The sequence below is a fragment of the Geotrypetes seraphini genome, chromosome 2 (genome assembly GCF_902459505.1).
Source record: "Geotrypetes seraphini chromosome 2, aGeoSer1.1, whole genome shotgun sequence".
NCBI classification, from domain to species: domain Eukaryota; kingdom Metazoa; phylum Chordata; class Amphibia; order Gymnophiona; family Dermophiidae; genus Geotrypetes; species Geotrypetes seraphini.
The window spans coordinates 282,108,128-282,124,022 of NC_047085.1; the positions used below are offsets into that span (position 1 = coordinate 282,108,128).

General features: G+C 42.0%; 1 protein-coding gene across 7 annotated transcripts in view; it reads left to right on the forward strand.

The window, feature by feature from the left end:
- ICE1 (interactor of little elongation complex ELL subunit 1) overlaps positions 1-15,895 on the forward strand; it is a 964,399-nt gene that overhangs the window by 489,039 nt on the left and 459,465 nt on the right. For all 7 annotated transcript variants that reach the window (XM_033929748.1, XM_033929749.1, XM_033929750.1 and 4 more), the window contains one exon: positions 14,080-14,139. In XM_033929748.1, coding sequence (XP_033785639.1) covers positions 14,080-14,139 — 60 coding nt within the window. The remainder of the gene's footprint in view (positions 1-14,079; positions 14,140-15,895) is intronic.

The following is a 15,895-nucleotide window of genomic DNA, read 5'->3' on the forward strand; positions in this document are numbered from 1 at the left end:
TTTTCTCAGTCAGTTTTGACATTAGAGGGAGGTTAGCAATTGGACGGAAATTCCCTCATCCCTCCGCTGTTTCCAGGTCTCGCTGCTGCGTCACCTATTTCTTTGTTGTGGTTGTCCTCCAGGTGGTCCTCACTCTCTGGTGTATCTTGGCAGCTCCATTGTTGTTAGTGATTTTCTACGGCCTCCCTGTATGCCTGCTCGATGAACTTCTCTAACACCCGGACTTCTTACTTGTTTCCTGTCATGAAATTTTCTACCTCTCTGTCCTCTTCCACTGCTTGAAGTGCTTGTAGTTGCAGTATTCTGTCCTCCAGGATTCTGACTTGTTTCTTCAGGCCCTCCAGATCCTCACATCAAGTGCATACATAAGACCGCCTCCCAAAGGGGAAGTAGTCATACATATGGCAAATGGTACAAAAAACTGGGTAGCTCAACATCCTGCTTCTGTCTGCTGCATCCTTTGCTGTCCGCTTGCCGGTCTGTCGTCTGAAGTGGCCTCTCCCCTTATTTGCAGATGACATATTAGCTATTGTTGAGGCATCTGAGGAGACTCTAATTACCCTCAAAGATATTATGAATGAATATGGCCAACTATCAGGGTTTAAAGCTAATTTAAATAAGACAGAAGTGTTGAATATTTCAGCATCAACAGAGAGGATTATGGAATTACAAAGATTGGTTGGTACCCCTGAGATGGGTAAAGGGTTCTATCCGTTATCTGGGAATAAATTTGGGAGCAGATTGGACACTTTTTTTCCAACAAAATTATATACCATTGGTAAAGGATATTCAGAAAGATTTAGATAGGTGGAATAAGTTGTTCATCTCCTGGTTAGGTCGTATGGAAGTGGTAAAGATGATGATTCTCCCTAGGTTTCTTACTTATTCCAAGTATTACCGATAGAAATCCTAAAACAGGATGACAGGAGGAGACAAGATGGCGACTAGAGTGGACGTGTGAGTCTAAGCTCCCGCTCTAGCAGTGATAACTTTACCTTCGGCAGCGTTTTTTCTTCTTGTTGTTTCGGATGCCTAAGAGGAGGGGACGGCAGAGGGATATCCCTCTACCTCTAGCCGCGACTTCGACTCCGCGTCAAGCTGTAATTACATCTTTTACAGTCCCGATGGCGTCGGGCGGATCCGCAGCTGAGCTCCAGGAAGAGCTCAGCTTGGTCGGCGACGCGTCGCTGAGCCCTCTGGGACCTGACCCTCCTCCTCCACCGAGTGGGGCAACGGATTTTGACCCTCCTGTGGAGGGAGCTCGGCAATGGCTGAATCAGGAGGAAATGCAGTTGCAGGTTACCCCGGAGAGAAGAACAGAAGGAGGAGGAGCACTGCAGCCAAGAGGTGGTGAGTGTGGGGGAGGTGAAACCCGGGAAGGAGAACAGGAACCCGGGCTACCTCAACTCAAGCCGCTTGTGAAATCGGCAGTGGTTACACTGGACTCACTGTGGGGAGCAATTGAAAACCTTCAAACAGTATGTACTGGATTTATTTCTTTAATGGCTGATGTCTCTACTAAAGTTAACAAATTGGAAACTGTTTGTCATGACCAGATGAAACAAGTGGGAGATATTGAAAAAACTATAACTGAGATTAAATCTTTAAATAACCAGCATGCAAAGGATAAAGTTTTTCTTCTTTGTAAAATTGAAAATTTGGAAAATCAAAATAGGAGTTTAAATTTGAGGATTTTAAACTTTCCTATGTCTAAATTTAAAACTACTAGGGAATTATTCAAGGAGTTCTTGGTTTCTATATTAAAAATTATGGAAATAAATATACCACCTTTGCAGAAGATTTATTATCTAAAAAGGACAATAAAAGAGACGACTGAGACAACTACTGAACAATATTTAACAACTTTATTGGAATCGTCTAATCTTGAATTTTCTGGACGAGCTACCTTGATAGTATCCCTGGTATTTCATCAGGATAAAGAAATGATTTTGAAATTGTATTATGGTCTAAAACAGGTTTCTTTTTTGGGAGAAATAATATATACCCGGATGTTTCAAAATGGACTCAGACCAGAAGGAAAGAATTTCTTACATATAGGGAAAAAATTGTATCATTAGGAGCCTCTTTTCAGTTAAGATTTCCTTGTATTGTATTTCAAAACAATAGATATATTTTTTATGACTCGCATCAATTACGTTTCTTTTTAGAAGGAAAAGGAGTTTCTTTTGCACCATAGTGATTTTCGGTATAACTCAAGTCTATTATTATAGCCATTGGTTTGCACTTAATTTCCTTTTAAATTTCAGATATGTGATCTTTCCTGGAAGAATTTCTTTCTTTGTCTCCTCCTATATTGAGGACTATGTTTAAAAAAAGTATGGTTTCTTCTTTCTTTGTTATATTATTGATCCAATAGGAAAATGGACTTTCTCTGTATTACCTTTTTGATTTATTAATATTACTAATAGAATAAATTGGATGTATTAATATCGAATGTTGCCTGTTTTTTTTTTTTTTGAGAAATATATTTTATTAATTTTTCAATGAAGGAAGAACAAAGCACTCAAATATACATGGTGTACAACAAGATTCATGGATACCAAATTACTGCTCAAATCCACTCCAGTACAGTCTCACATATATAGTCAAACATTTAACAAATGACTTCGAGCTCTTGATGTTAAAGTATCCCAGAAAGGAGCCCAACATTGACAGAACAACCTGCCCATTGCAGAGTCTAACATAGAAAAGCAAAGTCGCTCCATAGAGGCTTGCTGTATCATCAGAGTCCGCCAACGAGAAAGCGTCGGAGAGTCAGACGAAATCCAGTAAAGTAGAATAGTCTTCTTCCCCAATAGCATAGAACGGGCCAGAAAACTCCGAAACCCCTTAGGAGCTGACAGGGGTACATGTTCAAGGGTAAACAGCATCCGTTGATCTAAGGAAAAGTTGTAATTCCACATGGTTTGAATATGCGTACACAGCTGTTGCCAAAAAGCTTGAATCTGAGGACACAACCAGAACTGATGTCCCAAAGTGGACGGAGAATGAGAACATTTAAGACAGCAATCTGACAAGCACATCTTTGCTCGAAATTGGTATGCGGTAGATCTGTACAACCGATGTAGAAATTTATAGTTCATTTCAAACAAAGTCACACTGAGCGAAACTCGAGCCGTTCGAAAGACCCCCCTATGGATCATAGCGGCTGTTACCTCACAAGAAAGATCCTGTGACCATTTTAAAGCATAAGATTCATAGGAAGGCTCGCCCAGACATTCCTGAAGATGGCGATGATGAAATCGCAATGGAATCGGCACCTGAGCAGACAGACTCAGCGCTTCAGATAGATGTTCCGTACAACGGTCCACTATAGAATCCCATGGCAAGGAGCCAACGTAAGAGAAAAGTTGAAGGTAAGATAGCCAGTCATTAGGCCTCCAGCCATGGTCCCGCTGAAGTTCTTCAAACGATTTCAAAGCGCCAGTGGAATGTACCAGTTGAAAGATATATTGATTAGCTTGCAATGTCCACACTAGAGAAGAAACTGGGTCCATGCCCGCTGCAAAGTCACCATTACCCCGCAACCTGAGAGGTAATCCAGAGCTGTTTACATAATAATTTCCGAAGACGTCGCAAGGGTAGTAGAAATAAGTCTCGTGCTGATGAAGTCTTCTGTGGCAGGTGAGAGACATGTAGCAGATAACTAAAATGGTAGGGAGCACAAAGTGACAATTCCTGTTTGGAAGCCGAAAAATGATTAGTCCCCCGGTACCAGCCATTCAAATGTCTCATCTGGTACGCCCGGGACAAGAGACGAAGAGTCCGGAGGCCAAATCCTCCGCGATCCCTAGGGCGCGCCAGATGAGCCAAAGACATGCGTGCCCTCTTCCCATTCCACAAGAACTTTTGCAAACATTTCCCAAGTAGTTTATCATGACGTGAGGATAATAATACAGGTATCATTTGAAACACATAGAGTCATTGGGGCACAAGTATCATATTATACAATGCTATTCTGCCCATTAAAGAAAGCAGATAAACCCTCCAATTCTCCAGTTTTTGGGTTGTGGAGAGAACTAAAGGGTCTATGTTGAGAGCATATAGTTTAGAAGGATCAGGGGAAATAACAACACCCAAATAAGTAAGATGTCCCGATGCCCATGTGAGAGGAAAAGGCCCCCTCCACTGTGTCTGTACCTCCGGGGTCAAGGGCAAGACTGTAGACTTTGATTTATTTAGTACCAAGCCCGAGTGCATACTAAACTCATCCAACAACTCTAAAGCTCTAGTAAGAGAGAGTTCGGGAGATCCCAGAGTTAATAAGAGATCATCTGCATAAGCTAAAACTCTCAGTTGGGAATCTCCCTCTGGTAAGCCCTGGACAATATCATCCCGCATTATAGTACGTAGAAGAGGGTCCAAATAGAGTAAGAAAAGAAGAGGGGAAAGAGGGCTACCCTGCCGCGTCCCGCGCGCTATCGGGAAAACAGGTGTACAGGTACCATTGAACAGAATGCGGGCTGTTGGATCAGTATAAAGCAAGTGTAGCATATCCAGGAACCACCCATCAAAACCCATGTATGTGAGCATTTGGAATAGATATCCCCAATTAACCTGATCAAAAGCCTTTGCTGCATCTAATCCCACCAGTATGCCCAGGAGATCAGAATCCCTTGTGCGCTGTAGAGCAGTAAGTAATCTACGAACATTGAGTACCGAGTGGCGTTGTTGAACAAAACCCACTTGTTCCGGTACTATCAAAGTGGGCAACAGGGTGGCCAATCTATTGGCCAGTATTTTGTCTAATATTTTGATGTCCACATTAATTAGTGATATGGGTCTATAAGATTCAATATCCGTGTCAAGTTTGCCCGGTTTAGGTATTAATGTGATAAATGCCTGATTAGCCCCCAACGGAAAGGACCCACCCTCAAGGGCCGCTGTATAATATGCCTCTAAAGGACCACAAAGGGAAGGAAAAAGAAGTTTATAGAACTCAGGAGAAAATCCATCGGGGCCTGGCGATGTGCCACCCTTAAGCTGTTTAACCGCCCCCTGAAGTTCCTTACCCTGTATAGGACAATTCAAGTAATTACGATCAGGTGAAGTCAATCGGGGTACCCCAGCGTCCATTAAATAGTCCTCCGCATTTGGTCCCCCCTGCCCATCCCTGGAAGCATAAAATTCCATGTAATGTTTAAGAAAACCCTCGGATATGGCAGGAGTAGTTGTAAGCTCCTCACCCGAACGCAGCAAAATACGGGAAATGTGGCGATTAGGGCGGTGAGGTTTAGTCAGATTAGCCAAAAGCCGTCCTGCTCTGTTCCCAAACCTGTAGAATTTAAACTTACAATAGTGAAAATAATGTTGCGTGCGTTCATGTAATAAAGTATTCAAGGCATTCTGCGCCGCTACCATGGCCTCCTGAGATTGAGGGGAAGGATGTGCAAGGTGAGCTCGCTTCAGACGTTTATATTCACCCTCTAAATGAAGAAGACCCCGGGAAAGGCGGGCACTGACGTAGGAAATAATATCCCCCCGAAGTACAGATTTAGCGGCCTCCCAAAAGAGTATGTGGTTCGATGCTGTGCATTAAACGCCGCATAGTCATTCCATTTCTGTGTGAGATACTTCTGAAAATTCAGATTTTTAAATAAGTAGGACGGAAATTTCCATGTACTCCCGGGCATGTTGTCTGGGCCACGTAAGATATCTATCCAAATAGGGCAATGGTCAGACACAGAAAGAGGTCCCACTTCTGATGCTTGTATCTTGGGCAAATAAGCAGTTGACGTCAGTATGTAATCTATATGGGAAAACGTGTGATGCGCACGGGACTGATGGGTGTAATCCCGTTCCGTGGTGTGAAGTACACGCCATGGATCAATAAGGTCTAAGGTGTCGCATAAGTATGGAATACCTTTCGTGGGGCCATGATGTTGAGAGGAGCCCGGCCCCGTTCGGTCTAAACTGGTGTCCAGGACCTGGTTAAAATCTCCTAACACTATCAGAGGGTTAGTAGGATCACGGACTCCCACTCCCGTAATAGAAGTAAAAAATGAGTGATCATATTGATTGGGGGCATACAGCATTAACAGATTAACAACGGTCCCCGACATAGTGACCTTACACAGTAAAATCCTTCCCAGGGCATCCCGATAAAGCTATTCCACCCTGCCTGGAAATCCCCTACGCACCAAGAGCACCACCCCTGCCTTCTTATTGGAGGAGGAGGAGCAAAAAATCTGTCCCACCCATCCTCTAAGAAGCTTGGCGTGTTCCGCATCAGAAAGTCTTGTCTCCTGTAAACAGGCTAAATCAGCCCTATGATGCTGAAGACGCTGAAGAATCTTACTTCTCTTAACAGGGGAGGTTATACCACATACATTCTAGGATAATAGTCGAAAAGTTTGGGAAGTCATGGATTATAAAATAAACAAACAGGCACCCAGTTCCACTCACAGAGTCTCCCCGGCTCCCAGCTAGGCCAAGGAGAATACAAAACAAAGCTGTCCAGAGGTGCAACCAATGAAAGCTCAATATCTGGGATTATCAGAAACTGCACTGGAATGGAAAACAGAAATAAATGTTGCATGTTCAATGTTCCAAAACCCAAGCCCCACTCCCCCCTACCCCTACCCAATCCACCCCCGAACCTACCCTCCCATTCTATCCGTACCATCCCCCCACTTACTCCAATACAAGGCTAACCTCAAACCCTCCCGGGCTTAAGATAGCGAATCACGTCTGTGAGGCTAGCCGATCCCTGCCATCCTCAGAAAGTTATACATATTGCACCTACAACGTATAAACAACCAGCAGTAACTTGTTAAACCCCCCAATACCAGCATTGCAATAAAGACAGAATGTAATGCTCAAGTAGTTCCAGCAGTGGACTCAGCACGATTAATGAACTCCCTTGCTGAATCTGCAGAGTCAAACACGTGCCATTTCCCATTTTGATGTATTTTCAGTACTGCAGGATAAAGAAACATAAAACGCCTCTTTTGTTCTACCAGCTTAGCGCATAGGGGGTGAAAGACTTTGCGCCGATCAGTCAGCGCAGCAGAGTAATCCTGGCCTATGCGCACCGGTAAGGTTTCATAGGTCAGAGGCTCTCGTCGGGCACGAAAGGCTCTCAGCAGTTCCACTTTATGACGATAATTGTGTAATTTTCCAATGACAACTCTGAGTCTTTGTTCCGGACCCACTTTAGGACCCACTCTATGTACCCTCTCAAAGCGGGCTGGGCCCAAAGATGATAGCATGGGGAGCTCACTGGCCAACCAGGACTCCACCACTGATAATAGCACTGTGTCGGATATGGTTTCGGGTAGTCCAATGAAACGCAGGTTCCCATGGCGAGAACGGTTCTCCAAGTCCTCAATCTTATCTTGACAAAAGTGTAGCTGCGTTGTGAGGGAAGCCACTGTGGATTCCATTGCCGTGGCCCCATCTTCCACCGCTGAGACCCTCGTCTCCAATTCAGTTACCCTGGTGGAGTTGTCTTCCAGCAAGGACTCCAGTTTAGTTAGTTGTGTGGAAATAAGCTCCATCCTCGGCCCCAGTGCCTGTAAGACAACGTTGTGCAGCTCCGTGAGCATCTCGGGGGTGAACGCCACCGCCGACGCCTCAGCACGAGGCGCGGCCGCCATTTTGTCCTCCCCGGGCCGCGTCTTTTTGCGGTCTTTTTTCGCCGCTTTGGATGACATCCGTGCCCCCGGAGAAGTTAAATATTTGTCCATGCATTACCGATCCGTTGCTGGCAAAAGGGGGCAAAACCGCTCGTTTTTAAGCGCAATTTTTATGCCGGATGAGGGGCAGGGCTCCGGAGCCGATCGGTCACACAGCCGACCAGCTCACAGCATCACGTGATAACGAATGTTGCCTGTTAAGCACGATTGTTGTTTATTTTAAAAATCTAAATAAAGAATTTAAAAAAAAAAAAAAAAGAAATCCTAAAACAGTTTTTTCAAATATGGAATAATATGATATTGAGATTTATATGGGGAGGAAAATGGCCAAGGGTCAGAAGGCAGGCAATGTTTAAGTCTAAGGCGGCAGGAGGACTAGGTCTACCTTCTTTGGAGAATTATTATAAAGCAGCCCAGATGAGAGCAATAGTTGAATGGCATTCATCTCCTTCTAAGCTTTGGGTAAAAATAGAACAAGCAATGTTAGATGTTAAAGAAGGTAGGAGTGTGTGGCGCAGTGGTTGGAGCTACAGCCTCAGCACCCTGGGGTTGTGGGTTCAAACCCTGCGCTGCTCCTTGTGACCCTGGGCAAGTCACTTAATCCTCCATAGCCCCAGGTATGTTAGATAGATTGTGAGCCCACCGGGACAGATAGGGAAAATGCTTGAGTACCTGATTGTAAACCGCTTAGATAACCTTGATAGGCGGTATATAAAATCCTAATAATAATAATAATAAAAAGTATAAGAAAACTGAAATACTTACCATGGCTGGGAGAAAAAGACCAAACAAATATAAATAATCCTTTCAGTAAATGTTTCCTGAAAATTTGGAAAAGTGTTAGGAAAAAACTTTTAGGTAGAGAAAAAGGTATTTTTTCTCCTCTATATTATATGCACAAGATTTTATACCAGGTAGGGAGGGGGAATCTTTAAGAAGTGGGAGGCAAAAAGGTTAGTATGTTTTAGTCAGCTAGTTGAAGATGGTAGGGTTAAAGCCTTTAAAGATATTCAGGATCAATTTCAACTAGAAACAAGAGATCTTTTCCCTTATCTACAGATAAAAAAATTAAATATTAACATATAAGATGAAGAGCAATGGAATTTTAAAGAAATCTGATTTTGAAAAATGGTTAGGAGAACCAGTAGCAAAAGGGTGTGTCTCTTGGTTATATAAAATTATAAATAAAGATAAAGTAACCAAAACATCATATATGAAAGCATGGGAAAAAGATTTGGGGAAAGAATGGTCCATAGATGAGTGGGGGGTAATTGCATCACATCTTTTTCAGACAGCTAGGGCTGCCACTGTGGTGGAAAATGCTATTAAACTCCTAATACGTTGGTATACTACCTCCGTTTTAATCAGTAAATGCACCAAGCAGAGTGATGCTACTTGTTGGAAAGGATGTGGTGAAAGAGGTACATTCTATCATATGTGGTGGGAATGTCAAAGGGTCCAGAAGTTTTGGGAGCAAGTATTTGAATATGTAAGCAGAGTTATTCAGACTCCACTTAAACTGAATCCTGAAAGGGCATTGTTGGGAGTAAGAATAGAAGGTTTAACACCTTCTCAATCTAAACTTTTGAACTTAGCATTCATAGCTGCTATACTGACACTAGCTCAGCAATGGCGTATGCTAAATATACCTACCTTAAGAGATGTGAGGGAACGTCTAGGAATAATCTGCAAAAAATATAGACTCTCAGCCCTTTTAACAAATCAATGGGCAAAATTTAATGATTTATGGGAGAGTTATATTAAATTGGAAAAAGAAGCTCCATGAAAGAAATATCCTATACCTATGGTTATGGAACCAGGTCTCCTGAGAGGAGGGGATGGGTGGGATAGGGAATGGGATTGTTTTAATTTTAGTATTGATAAAATGCATTATTTTCATTAGTTTATTAAGTTTATGAATTATATTTAATACTAATTGTGTGCTGTGTTGAGATTATTGTATTAAAATTATTAAATAAAGAATTAAAAATAAAAATGAAGTGGCTTCTCCTTGTGTGGGAATCTGTGTAGCGTCCTTGGTGTTACTGTAAAATCCTTTTCTTGATTTTAAACCTGCTATCCCTGTTGCTTGTGTGTGTCCTCTGTGTCTGCTGTGATTGCCCTCTGCTACTACTGTGTTTGTTTATCTACTGCTTGTCTGTCCTGTTGCCCTTATGTTCTCATAATTTATGAAATTTTTGTGGTCAGACTTTCAGATCAAGTGTTCTCCCCCTGAACAGTCTCAATCTGCATCTGCGGCATCTGTTAGTGGTATGGTGCCTCTGGGCACGGCCTCGCCTCAGCCTGCTCCTGCTTTTGCGCTACTTGATCCTGATCTAAGGGACCCGGATTCTGATGTTTCCCTTACTTGTTTGCAAGTACAGCACTTCCTGGAGCGGGAGATCGGGAGCCTTGTGCTGGATCTGTGGATCCCTCTGTGGTCTTAGATCCTGTGGATAATTCTACTTTCTTACGCTTATTTACGCTTGCAGCCCTGCCAGACCTCATTTCTGAGTCATTGCAGGAATTTAATTTATTCACTCAGCCGGCTCCATCCACTTCTTCCTCTTTGCTATGTGGTGTGTGCTCGCAGTCTGCTACCTTTCCCTGACACCTTGTTATGAGTGTTCTGGTCTTGGAGCAGTTTGACTCTCCGGAGGGTTCTCTGAAAATTGCTAGAGCTATGTCCCACTTGTATCCTGTGGCACAGGAGTGTCAACAGTTTTTGGGTCAGCCCAAGGTGGATTCTTTGGTGACTATTTATTTATTTAGATTTTTATCCCATCCTCCCAGTAGTTCAGAACGGTCTACAAGCGAACATTCACAGTGGAGTACATTTGGACAATACAAAGACTATACAGTAGTTTAAATACAAGGACTATACAGTAATTTAAGTACAGTTTAAGAATGGACTGTACAGCAATTTAAGTAGAAGTTTCAAATAGGGAAGAGAGGTTAGAGGAGAAGGGGGGCTTAAGGGGGGTGAGGCATACACTGTGGTTGAATTTTAGTTGAAGAGGAGGGTCTTTACCGCTTTCCAGAAGGTCATCAATGAGTTCTGTAGTCTGATTTGTGGGGGGAGTTGGTTCCAGAGTTAGGGGATAAAGTGGCTGTAGGAGCGTTTGCGGGCGGTTTCTGACAGGAGGGACCTTCCTGGGGGATGCATAGGCGTTTCTCCATTTCTGAGCAGAGGGGACAGGTGGGGGTGTACAGGGTTAGCTTGGATTTTATGTAGGTAGGGGTGGTGGTGTAAATTCTTTTATGCGCTATTACCAAGGCTTTGAATGCACAGCGTTGGTTAATTGGAAGCAGTGGAGGGCTGGGGAGATGGCATCATGGTAGTTGGCAGATTTCAGCATCCTGTGTAGGAGGTAGATTTCAGCATTTTGTACCCGCTGGAGGTGCTTGAGATCTTTTTTGGCTACTCCATTAAATAGGGATTTGCAATAATCCATCCTGGAGAGGACATAGGCGTAGAGGAGTTGGGCTAGGTCAGGTGTAGCGATGTAGGGTTTGATCCTTCTCAGTTGGCGGAGGTAGTAGAAGGAGGTGGAGACTATGAGATATGTGGGTAGCTAGGGACAGGTGGCTTTACTCCTAGACTGTGTACTTGGTCTGCTGCAATTAGTAAGGTGGAGTCCTAAGATAGTGTTGGACGTGTGTATTTGGTACTTTTTTTCCTGATCCATAAAAGTTCGGTCTTGGAGGCGTTCAGCTGTAGTTTGTTGTTTGTCATCTAAGTTTTCATATCAGAGAGGCAGTGTTGGAGGTTGGCAATTTGGGATGATCGATTTTCGCCTAGTGGGAGGAGCAGCTGGATTTCATCCGCTTAGGAGTGGATTTTAACATTGTACTTCTGGACTATATCAATGACATGTCTGATGTAGAGGTTAAATAGGAAGGAGGATAGAAGGGCGCCTTGGGGAACACTGTATTTGATAGGCTTGGGGTTAGATTTGTGCGTCCCTAGTAGGACTGTTTGGGTTCTTTGGTGAAGGAAGGAGGTGAACCACTGGAGGGCAGAGTCCTCGATTCCAAGGTCGTAGAGTCTAGATATGAGGAGGTGGTGGTCAACAGTGTCAAAGGCAGCGCTGAGGTCAAGTAGGACTAGTAGGGCGTTGCTGCCTTTGTCGAGTATCGACCAGCTGTCATCGATGATATCCAGGAGTACTGACTTTGTACTGTGGCCTGTTTGGAAGCCAGATTGAACAGGGGACAGGGCAGCTTATTCTTCGATGAAAGGGTGTAATCGGAGCACTAAGCACACCTCTCTCCCCATTGAGGGTGGTGTTGCTTTAAATGACATGCATGATCCTCAGGAAGCTTTTTGATGGAGCTACTTTAGGTATCAAGGCTGCTTCGGCGACGTCGTTTGTGGCACGCACCTGTCTCTCTTGATTGCGCACCCTGCAGAGTGAGACAGTGGATCTAGAGAATGACACGGGGAAAAATTTTGTCCTCGTCACCTCCCCGTCCCTGGACCACCATCCTCTGCACCGCCCCGTCCCCGCTGTCCCTTTCACCGCCCCGTCCCCGTCTCTACCGCCCCGTCACCGCCCCGCTGTCTCTTTCACTGCCCCAGCCCCGTTCCCGTCTTTAGTGTCTTCTCCTCTCCATCCCCCCACCCCAGCACCCTTCAAGCGATCCAGCAGCTCCCTCCTGCCGGCCAGCCGTGCATTTCCCTCCTTTTCCCTTACCTTTTCTTCTTAAAATGGCGATTTCTATAAGGCTACCAGCTGTATTACAGCCAGAACCTTGAAGTCGCGTCGGGTTGCCTGCTAGAAGTCTCCTCCGATGCAACTGGAAACAGGGAGTTGCGTCAAAGGTTGAGCAGGTCCCAAATCTGCAATCACTAATATAGAAGATGTACATATCTAATAATAAACCTTCATTAAAGGGACAATGGATGTAAAATATTAGTTTTATCAAGGAATAAGGAGAGCTGCTTTTCCACGATTTTTATTAACCTGATTTCAGAGAGCTACCCTGATTGCCACCTCCACTTTACTGTGATGGGTTTAATCATGTCCCATGGGATTTTCAGATAAATAGAAATTTTCTTGTGGTCTTTCCCTTTTGAATAACTTTATCTTGGAGTTCTTTTGGTGATTTCAATCCAGTTGTGATTATGCACAGGTATATTTAACTTCTTTTGGGTCTTGTGAAACTAATTTGGGTTTGCTGTGACAAAGGGTGTAAAGACTTATAGAATCCCAAAAAACAAATGGGCAGTCAATCCACAGAATCCAGGATAGGAGAAGAATCTGGGAAAATTTAAGAGCCAACTTAAGAGCTTTCTTTTTAAAGATGCGTTCAATACCTAATTGAAATGTTAATTTGCTCTTTCGTTATTTGCTCTTTTATTTATTTTTATCTTTAACTACTTATTTGTCCTCCTATTCCTATTTTGTTTTACCTTTAATTGTTGATTCTTTCCTATCTAAAATTGTATTTCTACCCCTCCTGTCCTATTGCATGCTTGTTCTGTTTTTAATTAGTTTGTTTTAATTAGTTTGTTTTTGTGATTTATACCCTTGTTAATGTTATTGTCTATTTTATGTATATTTTAGAAATTTATTTTACCATGTGTACATCGCTTAGTATTTGGAATAAGCGATTAATCAAATAATAAATAAACTTGAAACTTGATTGGTAAAGAATCTGTTGCTTCACAGAAATTTTATTCACCACTTAATATAAAATAATAAATACATGATTAAAAGCCCGACACGATCATATTTCAACCTTATAAGGGCTGTGTCGAGCTGTAAAAACTGAAAGGTGTGGTTCATTAAATATTACCTAGTATTTAAAAGCTTCTCTTACTATGTAACAGCAGCAGCAGTATGTGATGAAACAAACATTTTTCTCTAATGCATTTTGACCTCCAGTTTTTGCCTTTTGTTGTTTATCTAAATATCCAAGAGTATGAAGACTTTCATAAGGTACTTTTATCCATGGAATTTAAACTCTGCAGTCAGCATTTCTTTAAAATGCTGAATGTAATGTTTAAAGTTATACCTGGAGATTCGGCACTGGAACATCCTGGAATACCAACACTGAATAGCCAGGCAAAGCGTTGTTGACTATTTGGCCCTATTTTGAAAGTAGCTTAAAATTTATACAGAATAAATTAATGTTATAGGATAACAAAAGTTTGTGTTTTTCAGCATTGAATTTAGTTTATTTAAGCTTACACCTTTATTTTAAACATTATAGTAATACTGTTGTAAAGAAGAAATGTGAGGATATTAATGATTTCCTACTTTTTGTATACTATCTCATTCAGATGTACCTAGTCACACATTTTTTTATGACATTGAAAAATCATATGTGATGTTTTTTAGAGGATATCTCTTCTTTTGTATTTTAGTTTCTGGTGTACCTGAGATCGTTTCTCTCTTTTTATTTTGTATTTCAGCATTAAAACATGCACAGACCCAAGTTGTGAGTGAAGTACCCATAGTACATGTTGATAAAAGTAAGTTATTTTTATGTTCTTCCTTAAAGTGACTACTTGGGAAGAATATTCAACAGTCTGATAACCCAACAGTGATGTATTTAAATCTGCAATTTAATGCATTTCATATCATTAGATTTTTTTAAATTGTACTGTGTGCTCTGTTATAGAAATTGTAAGGTTTTTTTCTCTTTAAGGAAACTATTCTTGCTTTATTTAAAATATAGTTAATAGCAAGTGATACCTTTATGTACCAGTGAATCCATTGCTAGCATGAACAGCAGGGGAGACAGGGCACAGCCCTGTTTCTTTCCCAGTTGCAATTCATATATTTTGGTATAAATCCCATTAATTGGTAGACATGCTAAGTAGTTTTTATCCAGCTAAATATGCCAAATATTTCTAAGGTCCCCATAAAATATAGCCATTAGACCCAATCGAAGGCCTTTTCTGCTTCTCACAGGATGGGTCTCCATACTAAGAGCTTCCCCGAGGGAACAGGGCCTGAACCTGATACTTTAATGATAAATTAGAGACAGAGAACCCAATTCTGTAAACTGCACCTAACTTTAGGCGTGGTTTAGACATCCACGGAGTGGGTGGGTGGGATAAATTGATTGATCAGATATCTGTAAGAAGAATGTGCTTTTGTTGTTTTATTAGATGTTTATATACTTGTTTATTGCACTGTCAATATTTGGAAAATCAATAAAGTTTATTTAAAAAAAAAAGGATTCTAAGCTTTAACAGAATAAAAAAAAGTAACACAATATGCCATCTTAAAAAGGATATTTATATTTTTTTTTCAGTGAGAGGTATTGACTGACTGACTGACTGACTGGGAGTTGAACTGGAAACAAGAGTGTAGAAGGCTGTTACTTTAACCACTGTGTCACATAGACAGGTGTATAGCAATTGTAAAATGAGCTCCTTCAAGCAGTGGAAAAAATAGCTGTTTGAGCATTTGAGCTTTAGCTAGACGTGATTTAGGCTTCAGAAAGACGTTAGTAGGGATAGATGCTATTTAGGCTGCCCTGTTGGTAACCCGTTGAGCTTTATTTAAGCCTCAGATAGACGTTTTTTGAATGGAGTTTTCTCAGATTTTGAATGTTTCCAAAGTGATCTTCTAAATACAGTTCAGGCATTTTATTCTGTGATTCAGTCACCACATAAACAGGACACATCCATATAAGCATATTGAATTTAAAAATGCCTAAAGAAGCCATGTTATTAGCTAATTACAGCACATGAAATTCACAGCTTTAGGTTTCAAGCTCCAAATAACACCTCCTTTCTCACTAAACTTTGCTCCAATCAGCTCATTCTTCAAAGCAAAGAACTTCATTTGGCAAAGCTTAAAAACAAAATAAAACACAGAACAGACTTGAATGTGGCTTCTAGTTCATTGCAAAGGGAGGTATGCAGCTGCACAATGCTGACCTCATTGTGAGATCATCAAGGTGCACCTGCAAGGTATAATGCCACAAGTAAAAGGTGGGCAGGGAATTGAACTGACAAACCTCCGCAAGATCAGCACAGAGCTTTTACTCATTGAGGTACACCACCTTCCACTCCAGTTTCTCTGACTCCCCTGTCATATCATAGCTTAGTGATCTGCTAAGGTATCATCCGCTTAGCTGAGACAAAAGACTGTTAGCTCAATGTCTTAAAGCACTGCTTTCATTGTCCCAAAAGCCACAATCGTGGCGACGGTGAGTCTTATCTCTGATGAGCCGTGCTTTGACTTCCTGCCCGTGGTGTTTCTTCCTTTTGAGAA